Source organism: Mytilus trossulus, chromosome 2 (assembly GCF_036588685.1).
Source record: "Mytilus trossulus isolate FHL-02 chromosome 2, PNRI_Mtr1.1.1.hap1, whole genome shotgun sequence".
Lineage (NCBI taxonomy): Eukaryota > Metazoa > Mollusca > Bivalvia > Mytilida > Mytilidae > Mytilus > Mytilus trossulus.
In genome coordinates this window covers 5605638-5632730 of record NC_086374.1, presented here as the reverse complement: position 1 = coordinate 5632730, position 27093 = coordinate 5605638, and the positions used below count along the sequence as shown (strand labels likewise).

The 27093-nt window shown below is 33.1% G+C and overlaps 1 protein-coding gene across 3 annotated transcripts; it reads left to right on the top strand.

Moving 5' to 3' along the window:
• Positions 1 to 5404: 5404 nt before the first annotated feature.
• LOC134706350 (inositol hexakisphosphate kinase 1-like) lies at positions 5405 to 14093 on the top strand. 3 transcript variants are annotated; one of them, XM_063565212.1, is made up of 6 exons: positions 5405 to 5512; positions 6877 to 7147; positions 8536 to 8641; positions 11469 to 11554; positions 12408 to 12583; positions 13262 to 14093. In XM_063565212.1, exons 2-6 carry the CDS (start codon positions 6958 to 6960, stop codon positions 13694 to 13696), a joined length of 993 nt encoding a protein of 330 aa, XP_063421282.1. In that variant the 5' UTR covers positions 5405 to 5512; positions 6877 to 6957; the 3' UTR covers positions 13697 to 14093. The 3 variants fall into 3 exon arrangements, with proteins under 3 accessions (XP_063421282.1, XP_063421283.1, XP_063421281.1); XM_063565213.1 differs by having other exon boundaries at positions 5446 to 5533; XM_063565211.1 differs by lacking the exon at positions 5405 to 5512 and having other exon boundaries at positions 6516 to 7147.
• The last annotated feature ends 13000 nt before the right edge of the window (positions 14094 to 27093 follow it).

Below are 27093 nucleotides of genomic sequence, written 5' to 3'. Positions count from 1 at the left end.
GGCAATTCACTTGGAAACTCAACATATACCCTCACGACACTTACCAAAGAAGTGGATTATCATAGGTCTATTCTTTGTTTGGATTTTCAACCAAAGATGAAGAACTGGATCTTTCATCACTGCATTGGATACCTAAACTGCATAAGTGTCCTTACAAACAACGGTATATTGCTGGGTCCTCCAAGTGTTCCACGCAACCTCTTTTAAAATTATTAACATCTATTTTATCAGCAATCAAAGTAGAGGTGACGTGAATCAGATGTGGATACTAACAAATTCCAAAAATCTTTTAAATTACATACAATCTAACTCTCTTTCATCTTGCATAGTATTAAAACATTTGACTTTTCTACACTTAACACAAGTATTTCACATTCCAAACTTGAGTTGATAGTTGATAAATCCGGCTTTGTTAAGGATCACTCGGATTAAAACAAAAATTTCCCTGAAACTGACATTATCAAGATACTTGATTTCTTGATTTACAACATAATTGTAACTAGGATTTTCTTATCCCAGACATAGATTACCTTAGCCGTATTTGGCAAAACATTTTGGAATTTTGAATCCTCAATGCTCTTCAACTTTGAGCGTCACTGATGAGTCTAATGAAGACGAAACGCGCGTCTGGCGTACTAAATTATAATCCTGGTACCTTGATAACTATTTACGTTCGGGGGACGCGTGTTTTCAACAAACTGTCGGCATTCCAATTGTGTCCCTCATCTTGCCGACTTGTTTCTTTATTATTATGAGGCTGAATTCATACAGGAACTTCGTAGGAAGAAAGATAAGAAGTTAGCAATATCCTTTCCGCTATATAGATAATGTTCTCTCACTATATAATTCGAAATTTGGTGACTATGTTGAATGCATCCATCCCATCGAACTAGAGATAAAATATACAACAGATACAGTTAAGTCGGCCTCATATCTTGACTTACATCTAGAAATTGACAATGAGAGTCGGTTGAGAACAAAACTTTACGACAAAAGAGAGGATTTCAGCTTTCCAATTATGAACTTTCCATTTCTGCGTAGCAACATTTTAGCAGCACCTGCATACGGGGTATATATCTCCCAATTGATACGATATTCCCGTGCTTGTATTTCCTATTTGCTGCTCACAAGGAATATATTAAACCAAAAGTTGAAATCATCCCTTCGTAAATTTTACGGACGCCATCACGAGTTGGTTGACCGCTTTGGAATAACTTTTTCAGATGATGTCGGGTATGTTTCTTACGTCGTAACTACAATCTCCTTCCCTTTTCTTAAATTTGGCTTATCGAATTAGACTATTTACCGGATTTTATTTGTTATAACATGAGCAACACGGCGTTTTTGATTGGGTTCGTGTTGCTTATTCTTTAGTTTTCTATGTTGTGTCTTGTGTACTATAATTGTTTGTCTGTTTGTCTTTCTATTTTTAGCCATGGCGTTGTCAGTTTATTTTCGATTTATGAGTTTGACTGTCCCTCTGGTATCTTTCGTCCCTCTTTTTTCGAACATTTATAGGTTGATAACAATTTCTATTTTTTCATCTTTAAAAGGGCCTAGATGGACAGTATGACATTTAAACAATGTTTTATTTATATGTGCGATGTGCATTCAAATAAGCTTATTGTGTTTTTAATATTTTTTAAAGGTTAAGAACTATACTACTTACTTACTTACTTACTTACTTACTTACTTACTTACTTACTTACTTACTTACTTACTTACTTACTTACTTACTTAATTTCTTATCACTTTCTATTCATAAAGTATTATATCTGTTTATTTCTATTTTGAGATCATGGACACTGATTCTCAATTTACACATGACACTTCTCATGATTAAAGATAGACGAATTTCTTTAGCAAAACAAATTATTATTCTGAAATCAGTATCTAATGTACCATCTTTTATCTATTCTTTTAGTGTTCCAAAATAGTATAACACTTATATAACTCTTTGATATGAACGTCACTGATGAGTCTTATGTAGACGAAACGCGCGTCTAGCGTACTAAATTATAATCCTGGTACCTTTGATAACTATTTGCAAAAATTTTGCCTATATGACTTTAAAAAAAAAAGAAGGCTTCATATTTGAATTTTGAATATTTTACATATAAACGATAATGTATAATGGATGAATATCAGTATTCTATGACAAGTAACAATGTTTTTTGTCCATGACATATATTTATAACTCTGTAAACCATGCCATATTTTTTTATTCTAAACCAATAATTCAGCATTAATAATATAATGGGAATCTATCAAGTTTACATATCAAAACAAAGTTAAAGGACTCTTTGTTAACATATACATATATAAAGACATCAGTGGAATACCGGTGTTCAAAGGTTAAACATCGATCGGAGAAAAAACATAAATTCGGGTTAGAAACAATACAAACGCCAACACACATAGAAACGAAATATTGGAGAACAACCGCCTTGGTACAGGACATTTTAAGAAAAACTTGTTTAATGGCATGCCGAACCTGCCGCTTTATGACAATGTTAAACAGTATCGCTAAAACACTACGAGACAAATATACAGCATAAACACACGCAAGATCATTCATATCAGATAAACATTAGTCGACACAGCATGCAAACCACAGAACAACAACGAACATATTCCTTCAACGATAAACATCTAAGGATGTCAAAAACAGTGACGCCCTCACGTAACTAATATGTAATCTCGAACCTCAAATTCATTTAAACAATTTCCAAAGCAATGATGGGATGGAAAACCAATTTTATAATTATTTGGACTACAAGCGATAAGTCATAACAGATGATCAAATCGAAACATCAAAACGAAATCCATGAATGGTGTATGTACAAGACACCGATACACGTCGCACAGTAATGCAAATCCACATGTATAACTGTTATATTCGGGATTAAAGAAGGACGAAGACAATTTAAACACATGGTCACTGACAACCGAAAATGAATGAAATAAGTCACCGAGGCCAGGGCAGGACTATTTAAATACATACACTTATTCATGATATGCTATTTTTGAATTATTTTAATGCAGTTATCTTCTATACTATTAAACGAGAAGACCTCATTTAGGGTGTCGCTTCTCTTCTTTCCACAATAAACTAATCTTCATGCCTCTGTGTCCTATATGTACAGTGCATAATCGCATTTGTCATCCATTCATATGATTATCCAGATTGAGTTGTTTTGGGAGAAAAATTAGAAAAAAGGCGTCCGGATAGTTTCCGTCATTGGACGAAATTTTAAGTCAGTTTAGACTTCCGGTTTGCGTTTTCTGTATACTTTTATCATACATATACTACGAATAATGTGTATTTTCTGTCTGATATCCGTCATTGGACAAAATTTTAATTCAGATTAGACCTCCGGCTTGCGTTTATTGTATACTTTGAAACAAATACATATACTAGGAATAAAGTGTATTTTCTGTCTGATACCATTTCACGAGTCAAGTTTACTATCCACGGCGGTCACAGAGTTTATCAAATAGAGATCGATGGGTCTGTATAATATATCAATGACCGCCGTGGATCGATTATTTAACTGAGAATTGAATTTAAAAGAAAATACACTTTAATTATAGAAATAAATGAAGCAGGACCTTTTCGGGACGTCGGGAACGGGTGTTTTTAAGAACGAAATTTCAGGATTTCGGGATCCGGGATTTCTTTTTTTCGAATTTCAGGATGTCGAGATATTTAATTTATATTAAAGTCGGAACCTCGGGATTTCATGTTCTTAAGACCGGGATATCGGGATCAGGACCCCTCCCGGTGCGTTCCCCCCTTTTATGAAAGTTCATAATATAAACAGATAAGCGCTATAATTATCAATGTGTCATTAAAATAAATAGAGAACTAACAAAAAAAAAAGGATTTCTTTTGAAGAAAAAGGAGGAGCCGGGCTAGAAAAACAATTTATCCTGTCCCAAATTACCTATGACTTTTGATACCTTTTCTGAAATTCTCCAGTCATTAAGTTTTTTTACAAAAAAAGAAGATGAGGTATGAATGCCAATGAGACAGCACTCCGCAAGAGACCAAAATGACACCGAAATTAACATTTAAAGGCCACCTTACGACCTTCAACAATGTACAAAGCCGATACTGCATAGTCTGATATAAAAGGCCCCGAAATGACAATGTAAAACAATTCAAATGAGAATACTAACAGCCTTTTTATTTACAAAAAATGAACGAAAAACAAATATGAAACACATAAACAAACGACAACCACTGAATTACAGGCCCCTGACTTAACTGTTCATAATATACTACATGTATGTTCATAAGGAAATTAATAGAAAACAAAAAAAATAGCAATTTTGGAAATAAAGAAGGACTGAGGGTTAAAAAAAACATTTTCCTGTCCCCTACTACCTATTACTTCTGATACTTTTCCTGAAATTCAAAAGCCAGTAAATCTTTTACAAAATTCTTTCTACGACACTTTCATACTTTCAACCACGCTCTAAATGCCCGCGAATTCGCGCGGGTGTGTTCTAGTTTATTTTAAAGAAGTAAGTCCGTCTTTCTGACATGATTTTGTGTCCGACTCGAAGGCCAAACTGTCCGTCTTTCCGATATGTTTTTTTCTTGTGTCCGACTTGAAGGTCAAACAGTTTAACTTGTCCGTCTTTTAAAAGGCTAATTCAGAACAGCATCTCAGATACGATATGAGATTTATAGCTCGGGGAACTAGTTGGTATTTAGGATATTTCAGTATCAACCTCTGCATGATGGTAGTATCTGATACTGGACTATGAGGAACATCGAACGCGTAAAAGTACTCTTACGGAACAGTAAAGTGTCCAACTTAAGGATAAGTTACATTATACATTCAATTCCTTCTTTTTATTTGAATTGATTTACAGGAGTGTTACTAACAAAAAACAAATACATGTTTTCAATGAAAAAAACCCCAAGAAAATGAACCATTGAAATCAAATCGGATAAACAGACACAAATCGATTTACTTAAATATTTTCACAAAAATATAAACACATCACGCACGAATATTAAATAAATGAGCCGCTGATATGCATGTGCTGAATATTTATACAACATCTGCAAGGTAGTGGTGTTTCCTGGATATTTTCTCAAGGCAATATTTGAACCAGATGTTGATAAATTATAACTTGAAACTTTAGGTTTGCTAATTTTTGACTGCTGGTAGACTGCACAGCCCCCTCCCCCCCCCCCCCCCATGCTACACGCGCATATCATAGGTACTTGTCTCTCAAAACGTTCCTATTTGCAGAAATTAAAGTATCATTTACATGTATGTTTTTCAGCAGAGACACATGCCTGTTAAATAGATATGATTATATGTAACATTACATCATATTATTTATCGTTTTGCTTTCAAGGAAGTTAATAATATATAAATACCCCTAACTAACCGAATAATATGTAAAAGTCGAAATTGACCAGTGAAATATCACTATTGCATGTTCACATGGCCATGGGATTAATTGTGTAACAGGATTAATAGTTCCTTTTGTAAGTTATAGTATATATGTGGTAATAAATAATATCCTATATACGAATTAATTTATCATATTTTATTTCAAAAAACGATCGTTGAATTTGAATATCATAAAAGAATTAAAGAAGCCTAATTTGATTTGTTTCATTCTGTTCATCGTCAACAAAAGCTATATATTAAGAATAAGTCATTGGAAATAAGTGCTTTCCGCATGAGCAATCCTTGGAAAGATATCAATTTATGAACATTTATAAGTTCATCTGAAATTAAAGCTTGTTAACATAATTTAAGCTAAAACATTTGTTTCCGAATGATATTTATAATACCATTTGTAAATAAGTGTTATCAATCCTAATCTTATTTTGCATTTTTACCTTTAATCTTCAAATCCGCAATGTGGATAGTTGTGTCATTGGCAATCATATATCACATCTACCTTTTTATATTTTAACAGAAACTTACATGCAAAGTTATGATAAGATAAGATAAATTTTATTTTTCCAAATTAGGTCCCCAGTGGGGCATAGATAATTGATACAACATGCAGTATTTTACATAATTGTTCTGAAATATGGTACCACTAAAACCAGAGAAGCCGCGTGTCACGTTACTTGATGCAATGTCTGCTTTTTTTGTTTGAACTTTGAAGACAAGCTGATAATTGATTGTACATTCTGTTCAATACAGTCATGGCAGTGTATGTGCTACTAACAATTCTCAAAAAAAGAACAGTCTACGTGCACTTGTATTTGCCTCGATTATTTTCTGGCAGCCCAAAGGTAAAATAACAAAATACCGAACTCCGAGGAAAATCCCAAATCAAAACCTCAAACGCATCCTACGACGAATGGATAACAACTGTTATATTCCTAACTCGAATAATTCAGCGCCCTCTATCGGTCAATGTCCTCTCGAGGAGTTAATGTAGCGATCGATAGTGAGTCGGAATATAACGACTGGATTATTCGGGTTATTATGTTTGTTCAATAATGTTAAAGAGTTCAATATCTCATGTTAAAGTCAATCATTATACGATCTTTTGCAACCGTCAGATTTACTAATGCATTGATTGACTTCTTTAGAAGATATTGTTCTCTGATAAGAGCGTTGTTTAACTTACACCTTGTCCGCATTAAGACACATTTAAGATTAAGTACAGACTAAAATCTTTACATTAAGAGCCTCAACTTCTTCACGTATCATAAGTGAAACAGGTGATTATCGAATCCAGTCATTCATACATACATAATATAGGCTACATTTACTGGTACACACCTACACAACAGACTGATATGTCCGTCAATGTATATAAATACATAAGTTCTAGGTCAAGCTGGTTTATACAACCAATAAATAATATTGTTGTGTGTTTGTTTAGTTGACAATATTGATTAACGGTTACAAGAAGATTAACATTCATGACTGTAGCGAAATCTGGGGAGATAACTCTTGTTGACAAATGGAACCATTTTTCGCCGAAGAATTTGAACAAAAAGTCGTGTGCCATGCATTCCAGCATCAAGTTGGTGGACACAAATGTGTACTGCAAATAACTGATAATTTAATTTGCAAGCCTTGTGAGGAAGCCGAAAGAAATTTTTACAACAGCACTCCTGAGGAGCTTAAACCATATGTTCCTGGCTATCGAGGTAGGTGCATTTAAATCATATTACGCTTTAAATAGATTATTATATTGGCTTAATCGAAAACGATGCTTCACTCATTATCAGGCATTTTTCTGTTCATTATTTTAATGGTAACGGGGCAATTTATTCGGAATAAAAAGACATGAGTCTCAACTAGCCTTTTGCTATATAGTACCTTATCCAAAATCACAAATAAAATACCACTGGATAATATGAATATGAAAACGATAGGTACGTAAAGCTTTTCAAAATCAATTGAACTGTATTGAACTCATGGATGTGAGGTTAAAACGCAGTCGTATTTACGACGCAAGAACCCTTGTACCGTTAAACATGTAAATTTATTTCAGTTAGCAATTAATTTTACTTGTATTTTATAATTGATGTGTTCGCCTATGGGTAAAAAGATCACCGTTAGATCCGTGTGCGTAATAAAGAATAATAATTGTGCGAAGAAAAAATTATCAAAACATCAACTTGATCAAGGCAGTTTAACATTTCGTTAACTTATAAACATGATGAGTAACAGGAGGAGCGCGAGGGAACATTTTTTGAATGGACAAAAGTGACTTTTAATTTTGTGAAATGCGCTAATTGAAATTACTTAAATTATATCCGCATTAAACGATTAAACGGAAGTATGAAAGTACTTTCCCGGTGTTAAAATGTTTGTCGTGTCGATACAAATCATATAAGATTAAATAAATGAAAACTATTAAAACATGCCCCGTACGCTTATATTTACCAAATTATTGTTTTTAGTTATAACAACCTATAGTGTGATGTAACACTACCAAAAATAGTCCTTTTTAAAGTTATCATACTTTCTTATCATACAATGACATTATAAACACTCTACTTCCTTATGAAGATTAGAGTATTTCTTAAATGTTTAGAATCATCTTGTTTATTTCCCATACTTATAAATATCAGTTGTCACGATTGTGATTTGTAGAACACAACAAACTCCGTCAATTTCCTGGTTTAGCATGTATTCTTCATATGTTATAGCAAACACCCTTATCAATAAACACACTAAATTATGTGAAAAAAAACTTTCTATTCAATGCGAATAAAGTGTACCCAAAATGCAACTTACACTTAATTAATGTGCAATTAGCCGACATAGTATTATTAAATATTTATTTTTAATCAAATATGATTATTATAGTGAATGTATCCGTTAATATCCGTCACCTAAACAGTAAAGAATCACCTTATACAATAATTGATTTTTACTGTAAACAGTCTAAACCCAATCACATTATCCTGATTATACGATAAACATGGTCAAAAATCAACCCACTTACACAAAAAAAAATGCAAACTAGATCTATGTTAAAAACATGACTTGGTTTGGCTTTGATGTCATGCAATTATTTTCTTTACAGGGGAAATTTTCGTTTACTGTGAGGGAGACGAAAGTAGGCACACAATTTATGCCAAAATTCCAAGATCTATTCTAAGAAATCAGCGACTAAATGCTGGTAAAGACAGGTATGAACAAGTATATGAATAAATCATGTTCGTCATATAACCTTGACCTAATTTCCACGAATCTTTAGTGTGAGATCAGTAGGAAAGATTTGAAAAAATGCAGTCATGCATAGTTATGCAGGCGAGTCAATTCAGCGAGTTCACTCTTGTTTTTCAGTTAAACAATAGTAAATACAAAACATTATGACAACACTCGAAACACCATGATTCTTTCTAGTCAATGGTACTTGGCGTAGGAAGTCTGTACTTCCAAACAAGTAACACTAAAGGACATATGCACGAATTTGTTGTATACAAAATTGATCGGACATATGCGAATTTTACCTTCATCATTTTACCAATAACCACAATAAAATTTGAAGGTTGATTAAAGTTTGCGGTTGGCTAGTTGAAATCAAAGCTATAGTAACAAGTAAAAAGAACAAATGTATGTAAATTACGATGCATTTTAATGTCGCTTTGATTAAATCATTTACGTCCAACTTTAATATTTAAGTAGATGAAGTACCCTTCTATTTTTAAATCGAGGTTGTTTTATATAATGTTATGATATATATGAGGTTAATGTGGAATATAGTTCACAGTCTCTCATAATTCTTTATAGAATGGCACTTGTAATTTTATACCTTTGTAAGTTGTTTGTTCTATATTATTTATATACATTTTGTACTTTGCATATACTACATGTATATGCTTTAAGAGTGGATATTATAAAATATTGAATCTTTAAATAACAAAAGTGAAGATCTTTCATCGAAATTTTCTAAAATAAAACTGTTCTTGGATGAACTCAGAATACGGTCTAGGGTAGACCCTAATATTTCTTTTGTCCAAGATATTGTCTCTCTTTCTTCTAAAACATGATGGCACGGGCGCCGAAAGGTACTCTTGTGGTCTTGTACTCGAAATTCAATTTTGTACGGAAAAAAGTGACTTTTGTTCAACAAAAATGAGTTCACTTTAACAAAATTTGTAGCATACTACAAATTTAAAATTTTGTCATACAAAATTATCTTTCAGTGGACAAAAGTCACTTTTGTCATGACAAAATTCATTTTTGTTACACAGACTTGACTTTGTTACCTAATTTGAAAATAATTGGACGACAAAAGTCTATTTTGTATGCAAATTAGTTTAGTTGGATTCTGTGAACTAATTTGCATACAAAATTTAATTATGTTACACAAAATTGACTTTTGTGAGACAAAATGACTCTTGTAAGACAAAATTGACTTTTGTGAGACAAAATTGACTTTTGTGAGACAAAATTGACAAAATTGAATTTTGTCTCACAAAAGTCAGTTTTGTCTCTCTAAAGTCAATTTTCTTTCACAAAAGTCAATTTTCTCTTACAAAGTCAATTTTGTCTCACAAAATTGAATCTTGTCTCACACAATTGAATTTTGTGTTTTAATTTCCATATCAGGTAACAAAAGTCAATTTTGTATACAAATAAGTTAATATTTGTATACTTTTTTGACAAAATTGACTTTTGTTATGACAAAAATGAATTACAAAACTGAATTTTGTCATAAAAAAATTGAAGTTCTCATAAAGCAAGTCTGTATCACATAGTTTTGTTAGACAAAAATGATTTTGTTATGATAGAATTGAATTTTGTACAAAACCACAAGAGTCCCATACGGCGCCCAGTACATGGTGTCTGTATTTATTTTACCATAATGGTGTCTGTATTTCTTTTGACCACGATGTGGTCTGTATTTCTTTTGACCACGCTGGTGTCTGTATTTCTTTTGACCACGATGGTGTCTGTATTTCTTTTGACCATGATGGTGTCTGTATTTCTTTTAACCACGATGGTGTCTGTATATCTGTTGACCACGATGGTGTCTGTATTTCTTTTGACCACGATGGTGTCTGTATTTCTTTTGACCACGATAGTGTCTGTATTTCTTTTAACCACGATGGTGTCTGTATTTCTTTTGACCACGATGGTGTCTCTGTTGACCACGATAGTGTCTGTATTTCTTTTGACCACGATGGGGTCTGTATTTCTTTTAACCACGATGGTGTCTGTATTTCTTTTGACCACGATGGTGTCTCTGTTGACCACGATATTGTCTGTATTTCTTTTGACCACGATGGGGTCTGTATTTCTTTTGACCACGATGGTGTCTGTATTTCTTTTGACCACGATGGTGTCTGTATTTCTTTTGACCACGATGGTGTCTGTATTTCTTTTGACCACGATGGGGTCTGTATTTCTTTTGACCACGATGGTGTCTGTATTTCTTTTGACCATAACGATGTCTGTATTTCTTTTGATCACGATGGTGTCTGTATATCTGTTGACCACGATGGTGTCTGTATTTCTTTTGACCACGATGGGGTCTGTATTTCTTTTGACCACGATGGTGTCTGTATTTCTTTTGACCATAACGGTATCTGTATTTCTTTTGACCATAACGATATCTGTCATTCTTTAGACCAAAATATTGTCTGTCTTCCTGTTGCCCATGGTGTTGTTTGTCTATCTTTTGCCCATGGTGTTGTTTGTCTATCTTTTGACCATGATCGACGTTATCTGTCTTCTATGACCATTATGTTTTCTTCCTTTCTCGCGTATGACTTTTATTGCCCCCATTATATAACTTTCTTGTTAAATATACAATATGTAGATAATATTTTTCAATCCTGTTATTGTGTAAAAAAAAAATCCAAACTACCAAATGTATAATTTAAATGTAATCTTTATAAATTGATTAGAAGGAGGCAAATACTGATTTTCCGTTGTGAGTCCGTCCTATGGACTTTTCTGTACATGAAATTGACAGTAATATAACTATGCCATTTTAATTTTTTTCAGATGCATTGGTGACGAAAGTTGGAGTCAGTCACGTCTGAATCATTGTATAGAAGGAGGGGCATTGTGGAAGGATAACAAAAATGAAAGTATCCTTTAATATGTTTAAATGAAGGTAGAACTGTCTAAATAGTGTCGATGTTTAAAGCTGGATGAACTAGATATAAAGTTAATTATGTAAGCTGCAAACGAAGTGAATAACTTTCTTTAATAGGAAAGAAATATGGTTTTCAATTGGCCATTTCGTATTTTCTTCCTTGCTTCAATAAATTGCCACTGCTTACTTAGACCAGCTTTTTTAAACAATATTCCCTAGTCATTTGTAAAAATAGAAAAATTATTTGCAAAATTAGGAGAAAAGAAAAGAAGTCATAGTCATAAGTAGAAAAGAAGAGAAAAAAAAGAAACGGATGGTAAAATAACTAAAGAAAAAAGAAACGGATAGTAAAATAACTAAAGAAAAAAGACTCCCCACTGACCAAATAACTCTCGTTATCATTAAAAACACAATTGATATAGTTGAATATCGCACAGTTTAATATAACAGTATTAAAAGTATGGAGAAGATAGTGACTTTAAAAATCAGTAAAAACACGAATTTCCATCTCCGAACGCCCCCGAACGGCTATAAATTTAAACTTCATTTCAGAATGAACATGTGCACTATGTTTCAATTAACCACAACTTCACGGTAAACTAGTTGTAGCATACCATAACTTATACCTACGTTAAACCTAAACTTGGACAGAACGGACAAAATGGACAGAACGGACAAAATGGACAGAACGGACAAAATGGACAGAACGGACAAAATGGACAGAAGGACGAAAGCACAGACCTTAAAAAATAATTTGAATTTCTATTATATATATGCTATCGTCGATGTAAATATAGTTTGTCACAGACATTAATCGTACTTTCATTAGATTCCTTAACCATAAGAATTCCTTATGTTCGATAACCTGGTGGCTGACTTTGAACGACCTTGTGCCTTAGACATTAAATTATGTAGATACTACCACGGACAATGTGAGGACGAACATAAAAGAAAGAAACTGGAACAAAAGAGCAACAACTCGACAAGTTTGAGTTTGGGGTTTCGGATCTGTGGGATGCAGGTATGTACATAGATATAAGAAGATGTGGTATGAGTGCAAACGAGATAACTTTCCTTCTAAGTCATAATTTGTAAAATTAAACCATTGTTAGGTCAAAGTATGGCCCTCAGCACATAGCATTGGCTCACATCGAACAGCAAGCTATAAAGGTATATTTATGTCTGTCATACTTCTATTTATAACAATTTATGAGTGAATTTGAAGCATACTTTATTGTAAAATAAACAAAAGAATATTCTAACACAAGTTGTTCCAACTTATACAGTTCCTGTTCATTTATCTTAAGATATGAAACACATGCATCAGCAACGATTAACCATGTTTATAAATGACCTAAACTAAAGTTAAACAAAACCAATTGTATGCAATAAAAAGGACTATTCGACGGAGCTTTCAACTGAAGTGTGTTTCAGAAAGAGCAAAATAATGACGAAAATGAAAATATACAAAGATGAGGATGGCTAATACAATAATAAAAAAAAAACAATAAAAAATAAAGAGCTGAAACCAATCACTAGTTTATGCGAAAAAATGGAAATCCAAAGGAATCGAGAAAAGATCATGGTTCTTTTATAACATACTAGTACTGATATAACATTTCACAGTTTTCATATTTCTTTTAAGTAAGTGCATGATCTAATGAAGGGGCAGTTGGTTATATCATATGTTTTGTTTCAGGTATATCACCCAGAAACTGGAAAACTGGAGAAACACAACAAGTACTTTGGAATGTCCATAAATGACAATCAGGCAGTTGAAGTACTAAGAACTTTCTTTGGAAATAGTTCTAACACAAATCTACATAATATATCTAACACAGTTAGAAATATACATACTGCAATTTTAAATCAAACCGACTTTGTGTTCCTTTCCATTTCGCTTTTTTTCTTTTACGACTGTAAGAAACCCGACGTCACATCGTCGATACAGAAAGCGGAAGTAGACGACCAGAATGTTCAAGCAGGTTTTAAAGTTCGTTTAATAGATTTCGAAAAAGCGATCGCAAGTTCAGACAACAAAATCCACCAGCTTCCACAACGTATCAAAGACAACATAAATTATGGAATGGTAAACCTGGCTAACATTATTGACAGTTTTGTGATAGAAAAGTGAGAATAAGTGTAGTTTTACTGAAGTTTTTAATTATGCAATAACTATAAAATGGCAAATCATGCTTTTAGTATAGGAAACTGTATAAACGGATCAGTACATTGAAACCAATAGACATTTGCTCCCTTTTTGTGTGAATGATATACTTTCTTGAAAAAGTTAGAAATGTATTGGAGCCTTGTATGTCAATTTTAACACCGACAGCAGAATGAGCACGGAGAGTTAAGATATTTGTAAAATTCACGTTTGCGAGCGTATGACACCTTTACAAAAAAGACACAATAACATCCTTCAATGACGAAATCGTAACCCTGAAAATCACGTTGCTTAAGAAGATGACAAATCCCCGTTTTTCTTAAATATGAATAAAAATTGGCATACGGATATTTGACGGTGAAAATTGTGTTGTTTTCTGTTGAACAAGTGCCCTTCCAATGAAGCTCATTGGACATATGGTTCAAAAGCATTGTAACTTTCGTTACATGTACGTTTGAGAGAGCCTTGCAAGTCAAATATGACGATCATTATTGCTACTGCTATACAAGTATTGCATATTGATTAAACTGTATTTATAAGAAACTATGGGCTAAAATATACGATATTGAACCCCTTCAATTGCAGACTTGTTCTTGTATTGTAAACTTAGTAAAATCCCATGTGATTATAGATTCTACAGCACTTACTATCCTCTTGATATTTTTCCCGCGTTTATTAATAAAGAAATATTTTAATTATATGGGGGGGGGGGGGGGGGGTGGATAGTTGCTACTTTAAAAATCACAATCTGATTCAAACAAAAAGAACTCTGAAACTGACATTTATACCAAGATGATTGAAAACATATTGGAGTACGTGTTTTCAACAACCAATTGGTATTTATATAGGAAACCAACTGTGCCCCTTCCTTGCCAACTTACTTCTGTATTTATATGATGCTGGTCTGATACGGGAGCCTTATAGGAAAAATGAAAAGAAACTAGCATTATCCTTAAACTCCACTTTCCGTTAGATAGATGATGTCACTAAGTAATCCAAGGCTTGTTGACTTAGTTAAGGACAATACTTTTCAGCAAAAGATGAATTCAGCTCCCAAAATGCGAACTTTCTATTTCTATGTATAACATCATTCTAGGGCTTGCGTTACCTATGATGATTTCCTTAATTGAGGGTTCCTGCTCACAAGGAATTTATTAATGCAAGAGTTCTGAGTACTAGAAGTGGAGTTGATCTCGTGTGTTCGAAAATTTTACTGACGCAAACAAGAGTTGGTTGACAGTTATCTGCTTCAAAAATGACTATGAATATGTTTCAATCGTCGTAACCCTACCCCGCGTCCTTTTTCCAAAGTATGACGACGAATATGTTTCAATCGTCGTAACCCGATCCAGCGCCCTTCCTTTCCCAAATATGACTGAACGAATAAGACTGATCACTGGGCATGTACTTACAAGAGGAACATGTCTAAATGTTTCTTTGGTGTCGCTAAACTGCCCTTTTCAGTAACTGCGATTACTTTTATATCGATGCTTTGCGTTTATTGATTTAAAAGTGTGCCCCGATTAATATTGTTAATAGTTAGCAAAGATAGCAGGATTATAATTTAATACACCATACGCGCATTTCGTCTACATAAGACTCATCAGTGACGCTCAGACCAAAATAGTTATAAAGCAAACAAGTACAAAGTTGAAGATCATTGATGATCAAAAATTCCAAAACGTTGTGCCAGATATGGCTAAGGTAATCTACTCCTGGGATGATATAATTTAGTTTTTTGAAAAATTCAAAGTTTGGTAACAGGAAATTTATAAAATAATTACAATATAATTGATATTCATGTCAACACCGAAGTGCTGACTACCGGGTTGGTGATATCCTCGGGGACGAAACGTCCACCATGCAGCAGAGGCATCGACCAAGTGGTGCGAATAGTTATCAACGGTACAGGATTATAATGCAATTCGCCATACGCGCGTATTTACATAAGACTCATAAGTGACGTTCATATCAAAATAGTTATAAACCCAAACAAGAACAAAGTTGAAGAGCTTTGATGACCAATATTTCCAAAAAGTTGTGCCAAATACGGCTAAGGTCATCTACTTCTGGTATTAGAAAATCCTTAGTTTTTGTAACAGGACATTAAAAAAAACCCACCATATAATTGATATTCATGTCAAGCCCGAAGTGCTGACTACTAGATTGGTGGTACCCTCATAATTGATATTCATGTCAAGCCCGAAGTGCTGACTACTAGATTGGTGGTACCCTCGGGGACGAAACGTCCACCAGCACAGGCATCGACCCAGTGGTGTAAATAATTACCAGAGGTACACATTGGCAACGGAGTTTTAGAATTTGTTCTTGTGTTGTGGTGTTTCCTCACTGGTTACAGAGATGGTGAGCGTTGATACTCTATTTTAACCCCTCCACTTTGACTTTTTTTGTGCTAGCTCTAAGCTAAAAAAGGGAATGTTCTTAGTTAGTAGCCTATAAATCAGGGGTTGTCGTTGTTTCAATGTTTGACATATTTATTTTTTTCTGAAATAATTTATTTTAAAACAGGTGGTTAGTTTTTGTCGTATGAATTGTTTCACCAATACCCATATGTGAGCGGCTAGATAGTTATCAATATTCTCGAATTAAATAATCACAAAGTTTGAGATTAAAAAAATATGATACATCATATCCATACACATGTCGAAAAGAATTAATCAATATGTATTCAAAGAATATTTTTAAGCCATTCCAATTGATATTTTATAGTGTGTTTTTTATGTTGTGATGTTTCACTATTGTTTCAGATAATGGACAATTTTTGGTACCATTAAAACGTTGAATCCCGCTGCAATTGTTTGCACCTGTCCTAAGTTAGGAATCAGATGTTCAGTAGTTGTCGTTTGTTTATTCGCGTTTCTCGTTTTATATATATTAGATCGTCGGTTTTCCTGTTTGAATGGTTTTGAACTAGTATTTTTTGGGGCCCTTTATAGCTTGCTGTTCGGAGTGAGCCAAGGCTCCGTGTTGAAGACCTTAACTTGACCTATAATGGTTTACTTTTATAAATTGTGACTTCGATGGAGAGTTGTCTCGTTGGCACTAATACCACATCGTCTATATCTATTAGGCATGTTACGAAAAGGTATATTCTCGACACTGAGGTTGACAAATTACACTTTAAATTTGGGGACGGTGTCAAAACATTGACTCTAGATAAAAATTAGATCATGTGCGTCTCGATGAATTCAAATCACAGTTACAGCCCGTAACAGAGAAGTGATCGAATTGGTGTTTCTTTACCGTCAAAATTAGCAACGTTATCGACAAACTTAAGGTCAAGGAACAGTAAATGGGCTATGTCGCAGATATTGCTAAAACTTGCATACAACCTTGGCTCGTTGAACTACAACTGAAAATCGAAAAAATAAAACATTTATCTCTTTTATTATTTGAAAAATTGCAGATTGATTTCTTTTAATATGGGTGAATATTTGTATAGAAAGCACATAAAATCGTCGAAAAACCTTGTAAAATTTGTCTGAAAATCGCAAAATCGCTTATTCTACTCCATAGATTTTTCTTAAAAAACTACATATTGTTGACACATAAATTTCTGTTTTAATGATATAAAATTATCATAGTGTCACCGACTTTGTTTTTTGTCTAATAATCAATTTGTTTCCTTGTTGGTAGTGAAAAACGTCAAAAATCAATGTTTTACGGCCTGCAACGCGATAACGTTACGATTATTTCGACGTTTTGTTGGATTTTTTCACAAAGAACGCAACTTTGAATGATGAATACCGTAAACACGAAGTCGGTGACCCTATCTTTATTTTGCATCATTATAACGGAAATTTATGTATCAACAACATATAGTTTTTTAAGAAAAATCTATGGAGTAAAATTAGAGATTTGGCGATTTTAAGACAAATTTTAGAAGGATTTTCGCCGATTTTATGTGCTTTCTATTCAAATGTTCACCCATTTTGTAAGAATTCAATCAGTAATATTTCAAATGATAAATGAGATTTCTGCATTATTTTTTCAATTTTCAGTTGAAGTTCATCAAGCGAGAGTTGTATGCCAAATTTTACTGAAATCTGTGACATAGCCTATTTACTGTAACTTGACCTTAATTGAGTAGTGACCAAACTATTGGTACTTTAACGTTAAAAAGATTGACGATGCTGACAAACTTTCATATGTCGATAATCAAGTTTAATACCGATTATATTGAAAATAATTCTAATAATATGAAACAAAATATGTCCATGTATCATTTCGATTGGACGAAAAATAGTCATTTCTTCAAAGTCAGAACAGAAAAAAACAGGTTTATGGACGGACGTCTTGATAGTATTATTTCCTTTACAATTTTACCCAAAATTAAACGAAATATACTGGTAAACAATTAAAAAGGTGTTTGATAGGAATGAAGTCCTTTATTATGTGTGATGAATATGAAATCAATCAATAACTTTGAAAAGTTTTCTCATATGTATACACAAAAGGGAGGACTGGTATTTGTACTTCTGTTAGAATATTTCTTCGTCCGTTTCACATGCCAAACTTTTTTCTAGTACAGTTTAAACGGTAAAATTTTGTTGATTTTTTTTTTTATATGACAAAATAACTAGCAAAACTTTTTCTTGCAATGGCACACACAGAGAATATCTTTTTAGTAAAAATCAGTAAAAATTATTTCTCCAAAATATACCATGGCCAGGACCTGACAGTTTTTAGCCGTGTACAAATAAAAATCGTCCGCAAAACTGTGCTTGCTGTCATTTTGATGGATCATGCAACATTTCACCTATTACCCATAAACAACATAGGTTCTCAGTTACTAAAAAAAGTTCTATAAGATAGTTTCAAATCAGAGTAAGCATATTAACTTCCTTATGTACAGTCGAATTTGTCTATAGGTTACACAAAGCTAGTTCTTAAAACGTGTGTATCAGGGAAAACATTTTTCTTTGACTTTTAAAACGTGTAGTGGAAACGGATTTCCTAACCATTCACTTATAATATTCCGTATTTCTGATTTTTTGTTCGATAACGTAAATTATACGACTTTTTTTATGACTACGTGAACTTGTGCCATTTATTTTCGCTGGTCTTTAGGAAGACAATTTACAATTTTTAGTGAACGGAGGCACTTATACATAACCTTATAATTCTGTTTGGAAACAAAAATAAATTTCCAATATATAAATATACATGTATGAATATACATGTTTTATATGTCGTGTACATGATTGGATTTTGTAGATATAACTACCGCACAGAAAAAGTATCATGGATTTCGAGGCTTTCATATTCAAGGTTTTGAATTCTACCCTTGTTGAAAACCTGTGGAGTTTTGTAAATTGGGTGCCGTCTCCCTGAACATGCTAACACTTAAGTCATATCTTTTCAATTTCATATTTGTTTCCCTGTTTGTCTCTGTTGTCTTGATTGTTGGAACGATTAGTGGTATCTAACAATATTTACGAAATCTTTCTGAGAATTATGAATATTTCTTCTCTGTCAGATATGGATCATTACCAATGATAAAATAAAATGCCGCACATCACATCTTATAGATGTTTAAATTTCAAATATTCGTCAATAACTTAAGATAATGAGCAATTTTCAAATGTTAAAGGGTACATTTGTATTTTTTGCTTCGATTTGAAAGACATTTATTTCAGTTTTTTCTGTGACAAAGTACAAGAATAACCGTACGGTTACCTATAGTTGTTAATGTTTGTGTCATTTGGGTCTTTTTGTGGATAGTTGTCTCCTTGGCAATAATACCACATCTTCTTTTTTATATGGCGGTATCGCAACAATGTATGATTGACATAATCCCAGGGACATAATAAACAGATACATGTAGGTATGAAAAAGAAAAAGATATGGGGTATTCTGTATCAGACGAAAGAAACACTTTTACAGTGTTGAATCCCATAAATATTCACAGTGCAAGCAGTGCATACTAAATAATCGGTGATTTCTAAGATTAAATGAACCTGGATAAAGTGATGCAAATAATTCTTTATACTAGTAACAACTTTCAAAGAAACAATGTATAAACTACAGCAGGTACAGTGCAATTCGTTCTTGTTGTATGTAAACGTAAGCTATATTTGTCTTTTCATGGAAACTAAAGTATAGAGATTATAGACGATATAAAGAAAAAAACTTCGACCTAAACAATGAAAACTTACACATTGGACATGAAATATTTAGTCGATGAAGAAAATTAAATTATGTCACTTCTGAAATAAGTTTGTCGATAACGTAACTTATTCTGACGGTAAAGAAACGCGAATTCGATCACTTCTCTGTTACGGGCTGTATATAGAACATCATTATGTAACATCCTAATATTATGACAATTGCTTTTGTAATATTGATGCTATCATACGATATGAAAGGTGTCCGCGTGCAAGAGTGGTTGGGCTAGAAAAAGGGGGCTGAGAGTTATACAAGTTCATTCGAATCTAGATTGATAATATATACATAGTAAGCCAGTTAAATAATAGTTTTATTGTTGTACGACAGTTCCTGAAGTTTAATGTGTCGCTCCACTAATCCCACACAAAGCTCTACAGTCTGATTGATTTATTCTCTTGGGTGTTTCCATCAGCTTCCAATGACTCTGAAAGTTTTGAAATGCCTTATAGCTTGTTCGACATATACCCGCCACTCTGATATACGCAAATTATTTGTTTTTACATTTTCTTCTTTCTGTTAGTGGTTTAGCTCTTAGTTGATGCCTTTTTCAAATCTAACCCTAGCCCCCTTCCTCTCCCTGAAAATAAATGCTGGTAGATCCATAGAGTAGTAATAGGTACACGTCTTTTAAAACGCCATTATATTTTTTAGGAAACCCCTAGCATCGTTATCTTAAATAGAAGAAAGACCCATCGGTCATCGGTGTTAATTTTTTTTGTCATTTTCTTTTGAAACGGTTGGCGAATTTCAACAAAACTTTCCCGGAATTTATAAAATACAAAATATCTGCACAAGGTGGTGTTAAGGTGTAAATGCAAAGTCAATATGTAATACTTTGGAAACTCTGCAGGAATGTTCAACTGATGAGTAGTGAGGTCATATTTTACATAAACCTCTTATCGTTCTGAACAGGCATTAAATATTTGCCACTGGACTTGATGCAACCAATAGTCAATCAGTCACAAACACCTTATAAAGAAAATACAAATTGAGCTGAAACTGTTTAAATTAGGACAAAGTTGGTTGGAAAGAAATAAAGAAAGAAAGAAAATACATGCCCTCGAAGCTATGTGACCGGGAGTAATAATTTTCTAAACTAGAATGCAACATGTTTCAAGTTAAAATTGTAAAACAAATCATGTTTATGTGTTTTAAAACAAACTCCGTTAGATAAAAATGTAGGTGGCAAATAACTGGATCAAAATACATACACTTCTTTGTGTGTTTTTCAAAACTTTATGAAAATGACCGGCACATATATATTTACGAGCAGGTATAACGCAGATTATAACACTTAAAATTATGTGCAAGGTCTATCATATTTGCAAAGGATCGCCGAAATACATAGGTAATCTCTCTTTCTGTTTTGACAAAGTCCCCACATTTAAAGTGTAATTTGTCAACCTCAGCGTCGTGAATATACCTTTTCGTAACATGTCTATTAGCAAGACAATTGATGGCATTGTTAAATTGTTAAAAGTAATATTAAAAAAAATGAAGTTATCTCCCTTTGTACATACCTATAGTTGAACCAATTCCAAATTATCTCCTTTCAATGCCTAATGAACTGTTTAATTATAAGTTTCTGTGGTTGATAAAAGAATTTCCGTTCTGAAATTTGCTTGGAATTCGGTAATTTTACCATTTGACTTTGGTAATTTGCTTGTGGAAAATCCAGACTAAATGACTTACCTGTTATATATAAGTTACTTTCAATGAAATCTCAAACCAGACTTCAGGCATAGAGAGCAAGTTGTGAAATTTATACACTGTACGATAGAGCCAAAGGAACACCAACGTTAAAAAATGGGAGGTCAACAATCGGGAATGTCTTATTTGTCATACTAATAAGTACAGAAAAAAGTACAATATTACCGAATTCAAAGGAAAATTCAAAACATAAAGTCCTATATAAAATGGCAATATCGAAAGCATAAACACAAATAAACAAATGAAAAATAACTCTCATAGTCCTGACAGGTATTTCCTTATATAGAAAATGTTGCAATAAACTTTATGTATGCTACAAATTTCTTATCAGGAAAATGCGATGCTGAATCATCGGCCGAAAAAAAAATCCATTTTTGTTAGTTTAACATGAAGTAGTAAATCATAGATATTAATAAAATATAATAGATGGCATAGAGTTGAACCTTGAGAAAACCTTGAGAAACCGTGCTGGTGCTGTCGGTTTATCGTAGACTTTTGATTTCTTTTTGGGTATCAGTGTCTTTTTTTTTCATCCGATCGTGGAGTCGATTTATTGTAGACTTTTGATTGCTTCTATGGTATCAATCTTTTATTTTTTACATTCGATCTGGAAGAAGACAGTTTTTCAGAACCATATACCGTTTCTAAAATTCTAAAGTGGTGCATATAGTTAAAAAAAATGTATCAAAGATCTCCGACCAGCATGTGATTTAAATGCTATTCTCAGTAGAATGCAATTTGCATTTCGTAGATAATTCGTTTAATGATTTATTTAACCAAAGATGGGCTCAAAGAACTGAGAACCACTTTTTACGAACGTACTGAATTACATTCAAGATGAAAGTAAATAAGTATAAATCAACAGGTTTTGCTTTTGATTCGTACTGAATCATTGCATTGACATATCATTATTTGATATCGAAATCATTAATGCTGTTTCAAAACACTGTTGGATATGGTACTCCAAGTCTTTCTTAATGAGCAATGCAGATCGAGAAATGTTTTTCTTCTTTGTTTATGATTAGAAAACTAACAAATTGACGTTACATGTCTTGATTCTTGCTTTTTCTCTACCAATTAACGCTGGTATATTTAAAAAAAAAAGTAAAATCACAAAATACTGAAATCATCTTATATTATGAGAATAAAGGTCTGTATTTGACAGCTGAGGAATGTTAATAAAAACTGAACCAAAAGTTTTATATCATAAAATTCATCAACGTAAGTTCTACTATCAAAGTATTTAGACACTGGGCTTTTGACAGTCAACCAGTAGAGGAATCAACCTTGTAGAAAAAATAACATAACTTGTGCAAACTTTTTGGCACCAGATGCGCAGCTCGATTAATCATTATTTAAGACCACTTATTGTATGTTTTAACATCGTAATAGTTATCAAAGGTACCAGGATTATAATTTAGTACGCCAGACGCGCGTTTCGTCTATGACTCATCAGTGACGCTCATATCAAAATATTTATAAAGCCAAACAAGTAAAAAGTTGAAGAGCATTGAAGATCCAAAATTCCAAAAACTTGTGCCAAATACGGCTAAGGTAATCTATGCCTGGAATAAGAAAATCCTTAGTTTTTCAAAAATTTCAAAGTTTGGTAAACAGGAAATTTATAAATATGACCACATTATTGATATTCATGTCAACACCGAAGTGTTGACTACTGGGCTGGTGATACCCTCGGGGACGATACGTCCACCAGCAGTGGCATCGACCCAGTGGTGTAAATAGTTATCAAAGATAATAGGGCAGTAAACAAATATTACAGAGTTCAGTGATAGATTTGATTTAAATGAAATTGAACAGTTTCTAAAACATACTTATGACTTTCAAGTACATATTGCGATACGAAATAACATAGACTGTGATTATATAAAAAAAGAAAATGGTATGATTGCCAATGAGACAACTATCCACAAAAGACCAAAATGACACAAACATTAACAATTATAGGTCACCGTACGGCCTTCAACAATGAGCAAAGCCCATACCGCATATAGTCAGCTATAAAAGGCCCCGATAAGACAATGTAAAACAATTCAAGCGCGAAAACTAACGGCCTTATTTATGTAAAAAAAATTAACGAAAAACAAATATGTAACACATAAACAAACGACAACCACTGAATTACAGGCTCCTGACTTGGGACAGGCACATACATAAATAATGTGGCGGAGTTAAACATGTTAGCGGGATCCCAACCCTCCCCCTAACCTGGGACAGTGGTATAACAGTACAACTTAAGAAAGAATGTCCACTAAAAGTTATCAAACTCAACTGTCAAACACTCAATGAACACGTTTCAATTGACGAGAGGCTTAAAATGGCTTTGAAATACAACTGACTACAAGTGATATGTGTATAATCTCATCATGGATACCAGGATACATATTGAGTCTTATTAGTGATGCTCGAATCAAAGGTAAACAGTCTTAATAAAGAACGAATTTGAAAAGTATTAGGATTGAAGATTCTGAAAAGATTACGTAAATACACCTGAGGTAGTTTATTCCCAGGGAAGATAATACTTACTAGTAGTATTTTAAACAATTTGACTTTTTGTAAACGGTTTATGACCACATCACTGCTAAATCATATACATGTATAGTGGAGGGTTAATTTGCGATGTAATAAAACATGTTTAACCCCGTTATATTCTGCCCCTCGTCAAAGACATCTGGCCTTTGTATGTCATGTGTGTATTGTTTTGGTTCATTTGTTTGTTTCGTTTAATATGGTGTTCGTTTCCCAAACGATTATATCCTTTGAAAATCTCCACAAGCAGTGGCTTTGACAAACTGATTGTAAATAATAAAATCACTGTTATTTCGGAATACATTTTGTGAATATATTAATATAGATAGGCGTTTTCCAAGTTACATTTCACAGTAACACTTGGTAAAATTGGAATTGAATCGCATAACAAATTAAAATTGGATAAGGATTTTTACTGGTGTGGATGTACAGAAAGTTTTGTAAATGCTGTATAAATAATGAAGGCCAGGGGAAATACAAATCAAAGGTCACCAGTTCAATAGCAAAATACAACCACCCCAAGATAATACTCAAAACTAAATACCGCAAAGGATAAACACGAATACGAAAAATAACGAGAGTAGGGGAACTCAAATGTAACCGATTAGACATAGATCTACTGCAATTAGCACATGTCGTGTTGCTGATATCAAATTGAAATCTGGGTAAATATCAAAAATAAGGTAAAAAAGGGATGTTGGATACAACAAAAAGAAAATCATCATGATCAGTTTGATGTTATTGATATTCGGTCACATTTAGCCAAGTCCTGATGGCATGCAAAAAAAACCGTGCAGAAGGTAATCTGAACATTTCAATGGTTTATCATTGCTAGAGTGTCTTTCCTTTGAGCAACACAAATTCAACAAGAAAATCATCATATGTATATTGTGTCCTCTGCTATACTCCGTATGCACAGTGGTTGAATTTGTTAATCTAAAAGTTGACAGTTCAGAATTGGAAAAAGTATTTTCTTTTTGGAAGTTAGGTCTTCTATGACCCTCTCTGTCGATTTCAAGTTAATAAGATTTGGAACATTTCAGGAAATTACCCCAAGTATCGGACAGTAAACGGCATTAAGCAGTTTCCTTAATAAAAAATGATAAACCAGTGATAATTTGTTAAATGTTTATTTACACATATATTGAATAGTGGGAGCAAACTCAATGATATTGCTGGCTCAAATTAACTCATCATAGATACCAGGACTAAATTTAGTATATACGCCAGACGCGTTTCGTCTACAAAAGACTCATCAGTGACGCTCGAATCCAAAAAAGTTAAAAACATTCAAAGCATTCCACTGGAACAATCCGTTTAACGAAGTCTACCTCAAATTGATAAATGAACAACTCAATGATATCAAAAGAAGCAAAATTGATTCATCAAACCCTACGTCCATCAAAAGTAGCAAAATAATTACATTTAATTTTACATAGCGTAATTATCCATATCATTTTGATAAGCGATCAACCCTACCCTTATCGGGGACAGGTGTATAACAGCATAACATAAGAACAATATGTAACATTTAGTTGCAATTTGATTAACTCAAGAGATTGCTTTTGGGGACAAAAACCATTAACATAAAAAAAAGACACCAACCAACGAAATAAGTGTAGTCGCAGTTACTGAAAGATAGTTTAAAGCCTATTACAACTCATGAATAAATCATGTTTTCCAAGACTAAAGTATCAATCGTTACACATTGAACGGACTTAGTGAAAACATACCATACACATTCTGAGAAACGCATGACCTCGCAATGCAAAAACATAAGTGAACAATATCGACAGGAGGTAAGATTTTCAAAAACAAAATAAATGTTAACCGATGAAAACAATTCTAAAAGATGTTCATAGTGTGTTAAACTGGTAACATTTAGGTAAAGTAATATTCAAGGGATTAAATGGTTTCCCTCAATCATGTTTTAAATTTGAGGACTTTGAAAACAATATCCTGTAACAATAAGGATGTGATATCTATGAGAGAATTTGGTAGTTTGATTGTGGAAAATCCAGACTAAATGATTTACCTGTTATATATAAGTAACGTTCAATGAAATCTCAAACCAGACTTTAGGCATAGAGAACAAGTTGTGAAATTTATACACTGTACAATAGAGCCAAAGGAACACCAACGTTCAAAAATGGGAGGTCAACAATCGGGAATGTCTTATTTGTCATACTAATAAGTACAGAAAAAAGTACAATATTACCGAATTCAAAGGAAAATTCAAAACATAAAGTCCTATATAAAATGGCAATATCGAAAGCATAAACACAAATAAACAAATGAAAAATAACTCTCATATTCCTGACCTGATACAGGTATTTCCTTATAGAGAAAATGTTGCAATAAACTTGGTTATATATGGTACAAATTTCTGATCAGGAAAATGCTATGCTGAATCATCGGCCGAAAAAAAAATCCATTTTTGTTAGTTTAACATGAAGTAGTAAATCATAGATATTAATAAAATATAATAGATGGCATAGAGTTGAACCCTCAGAAACCGTGCTGTTGCTGTCGGTTTATCGTAGACTTTTGATTTCTTATTGGGTATCAGTGTCTTTTTTTTTCATCCGATCGTGGAGTCGATTTATTGTAGACTTTTGATTGCTCCTATGGTATCAATCTATTGTTTTTTACATTCGATCTGGAAGAAGACAGATCTCCCACCAGCATTAACTCATGAAAACAAAACAAAAAGATCTGCCGTTAGTATAAATTCTTGATAATCAAACAAAAGCCAACATACATACAAGATCACAAGTAAAAGTTTAACATCTGAACACCAATGTTATTTTCGTCTAAACCAGATAAAACGTCCCGTGTTGATGGTCATACTGTAACGTATAAGTTTATACTTTTTACACATATTGACTTGAATGGAGAGTTGTCTCATTGACACTCAT

What these genes read in the sequence shown, in the direction of transcription:
- LOC134706350 (XM_063565212.1), top strand. Translation starts at nt 6,958, where the DNA reads ATGGAACCATTTTTCGCCGAAGAATTTGAACAAAAAGTCGTGTGCCAT. An exon ending in GAAGGATAACAAAAATGAAA is followed by an intron (nt 11,555 to 12,407) that starts GTATCCTTTAAT and finishes CTTAACCATAAG; the next exon opens with AATTCCTTATGTTCGATAAC. An exon ending in TTCGGATCTGTGGGATGCAG is followed by an intron (nt 12,584 to 13,261) that starts GTATGTACATAG and finishes GTTTTGTTTCAG; the next exon opens with GTATATCACCCAGAAACTGG.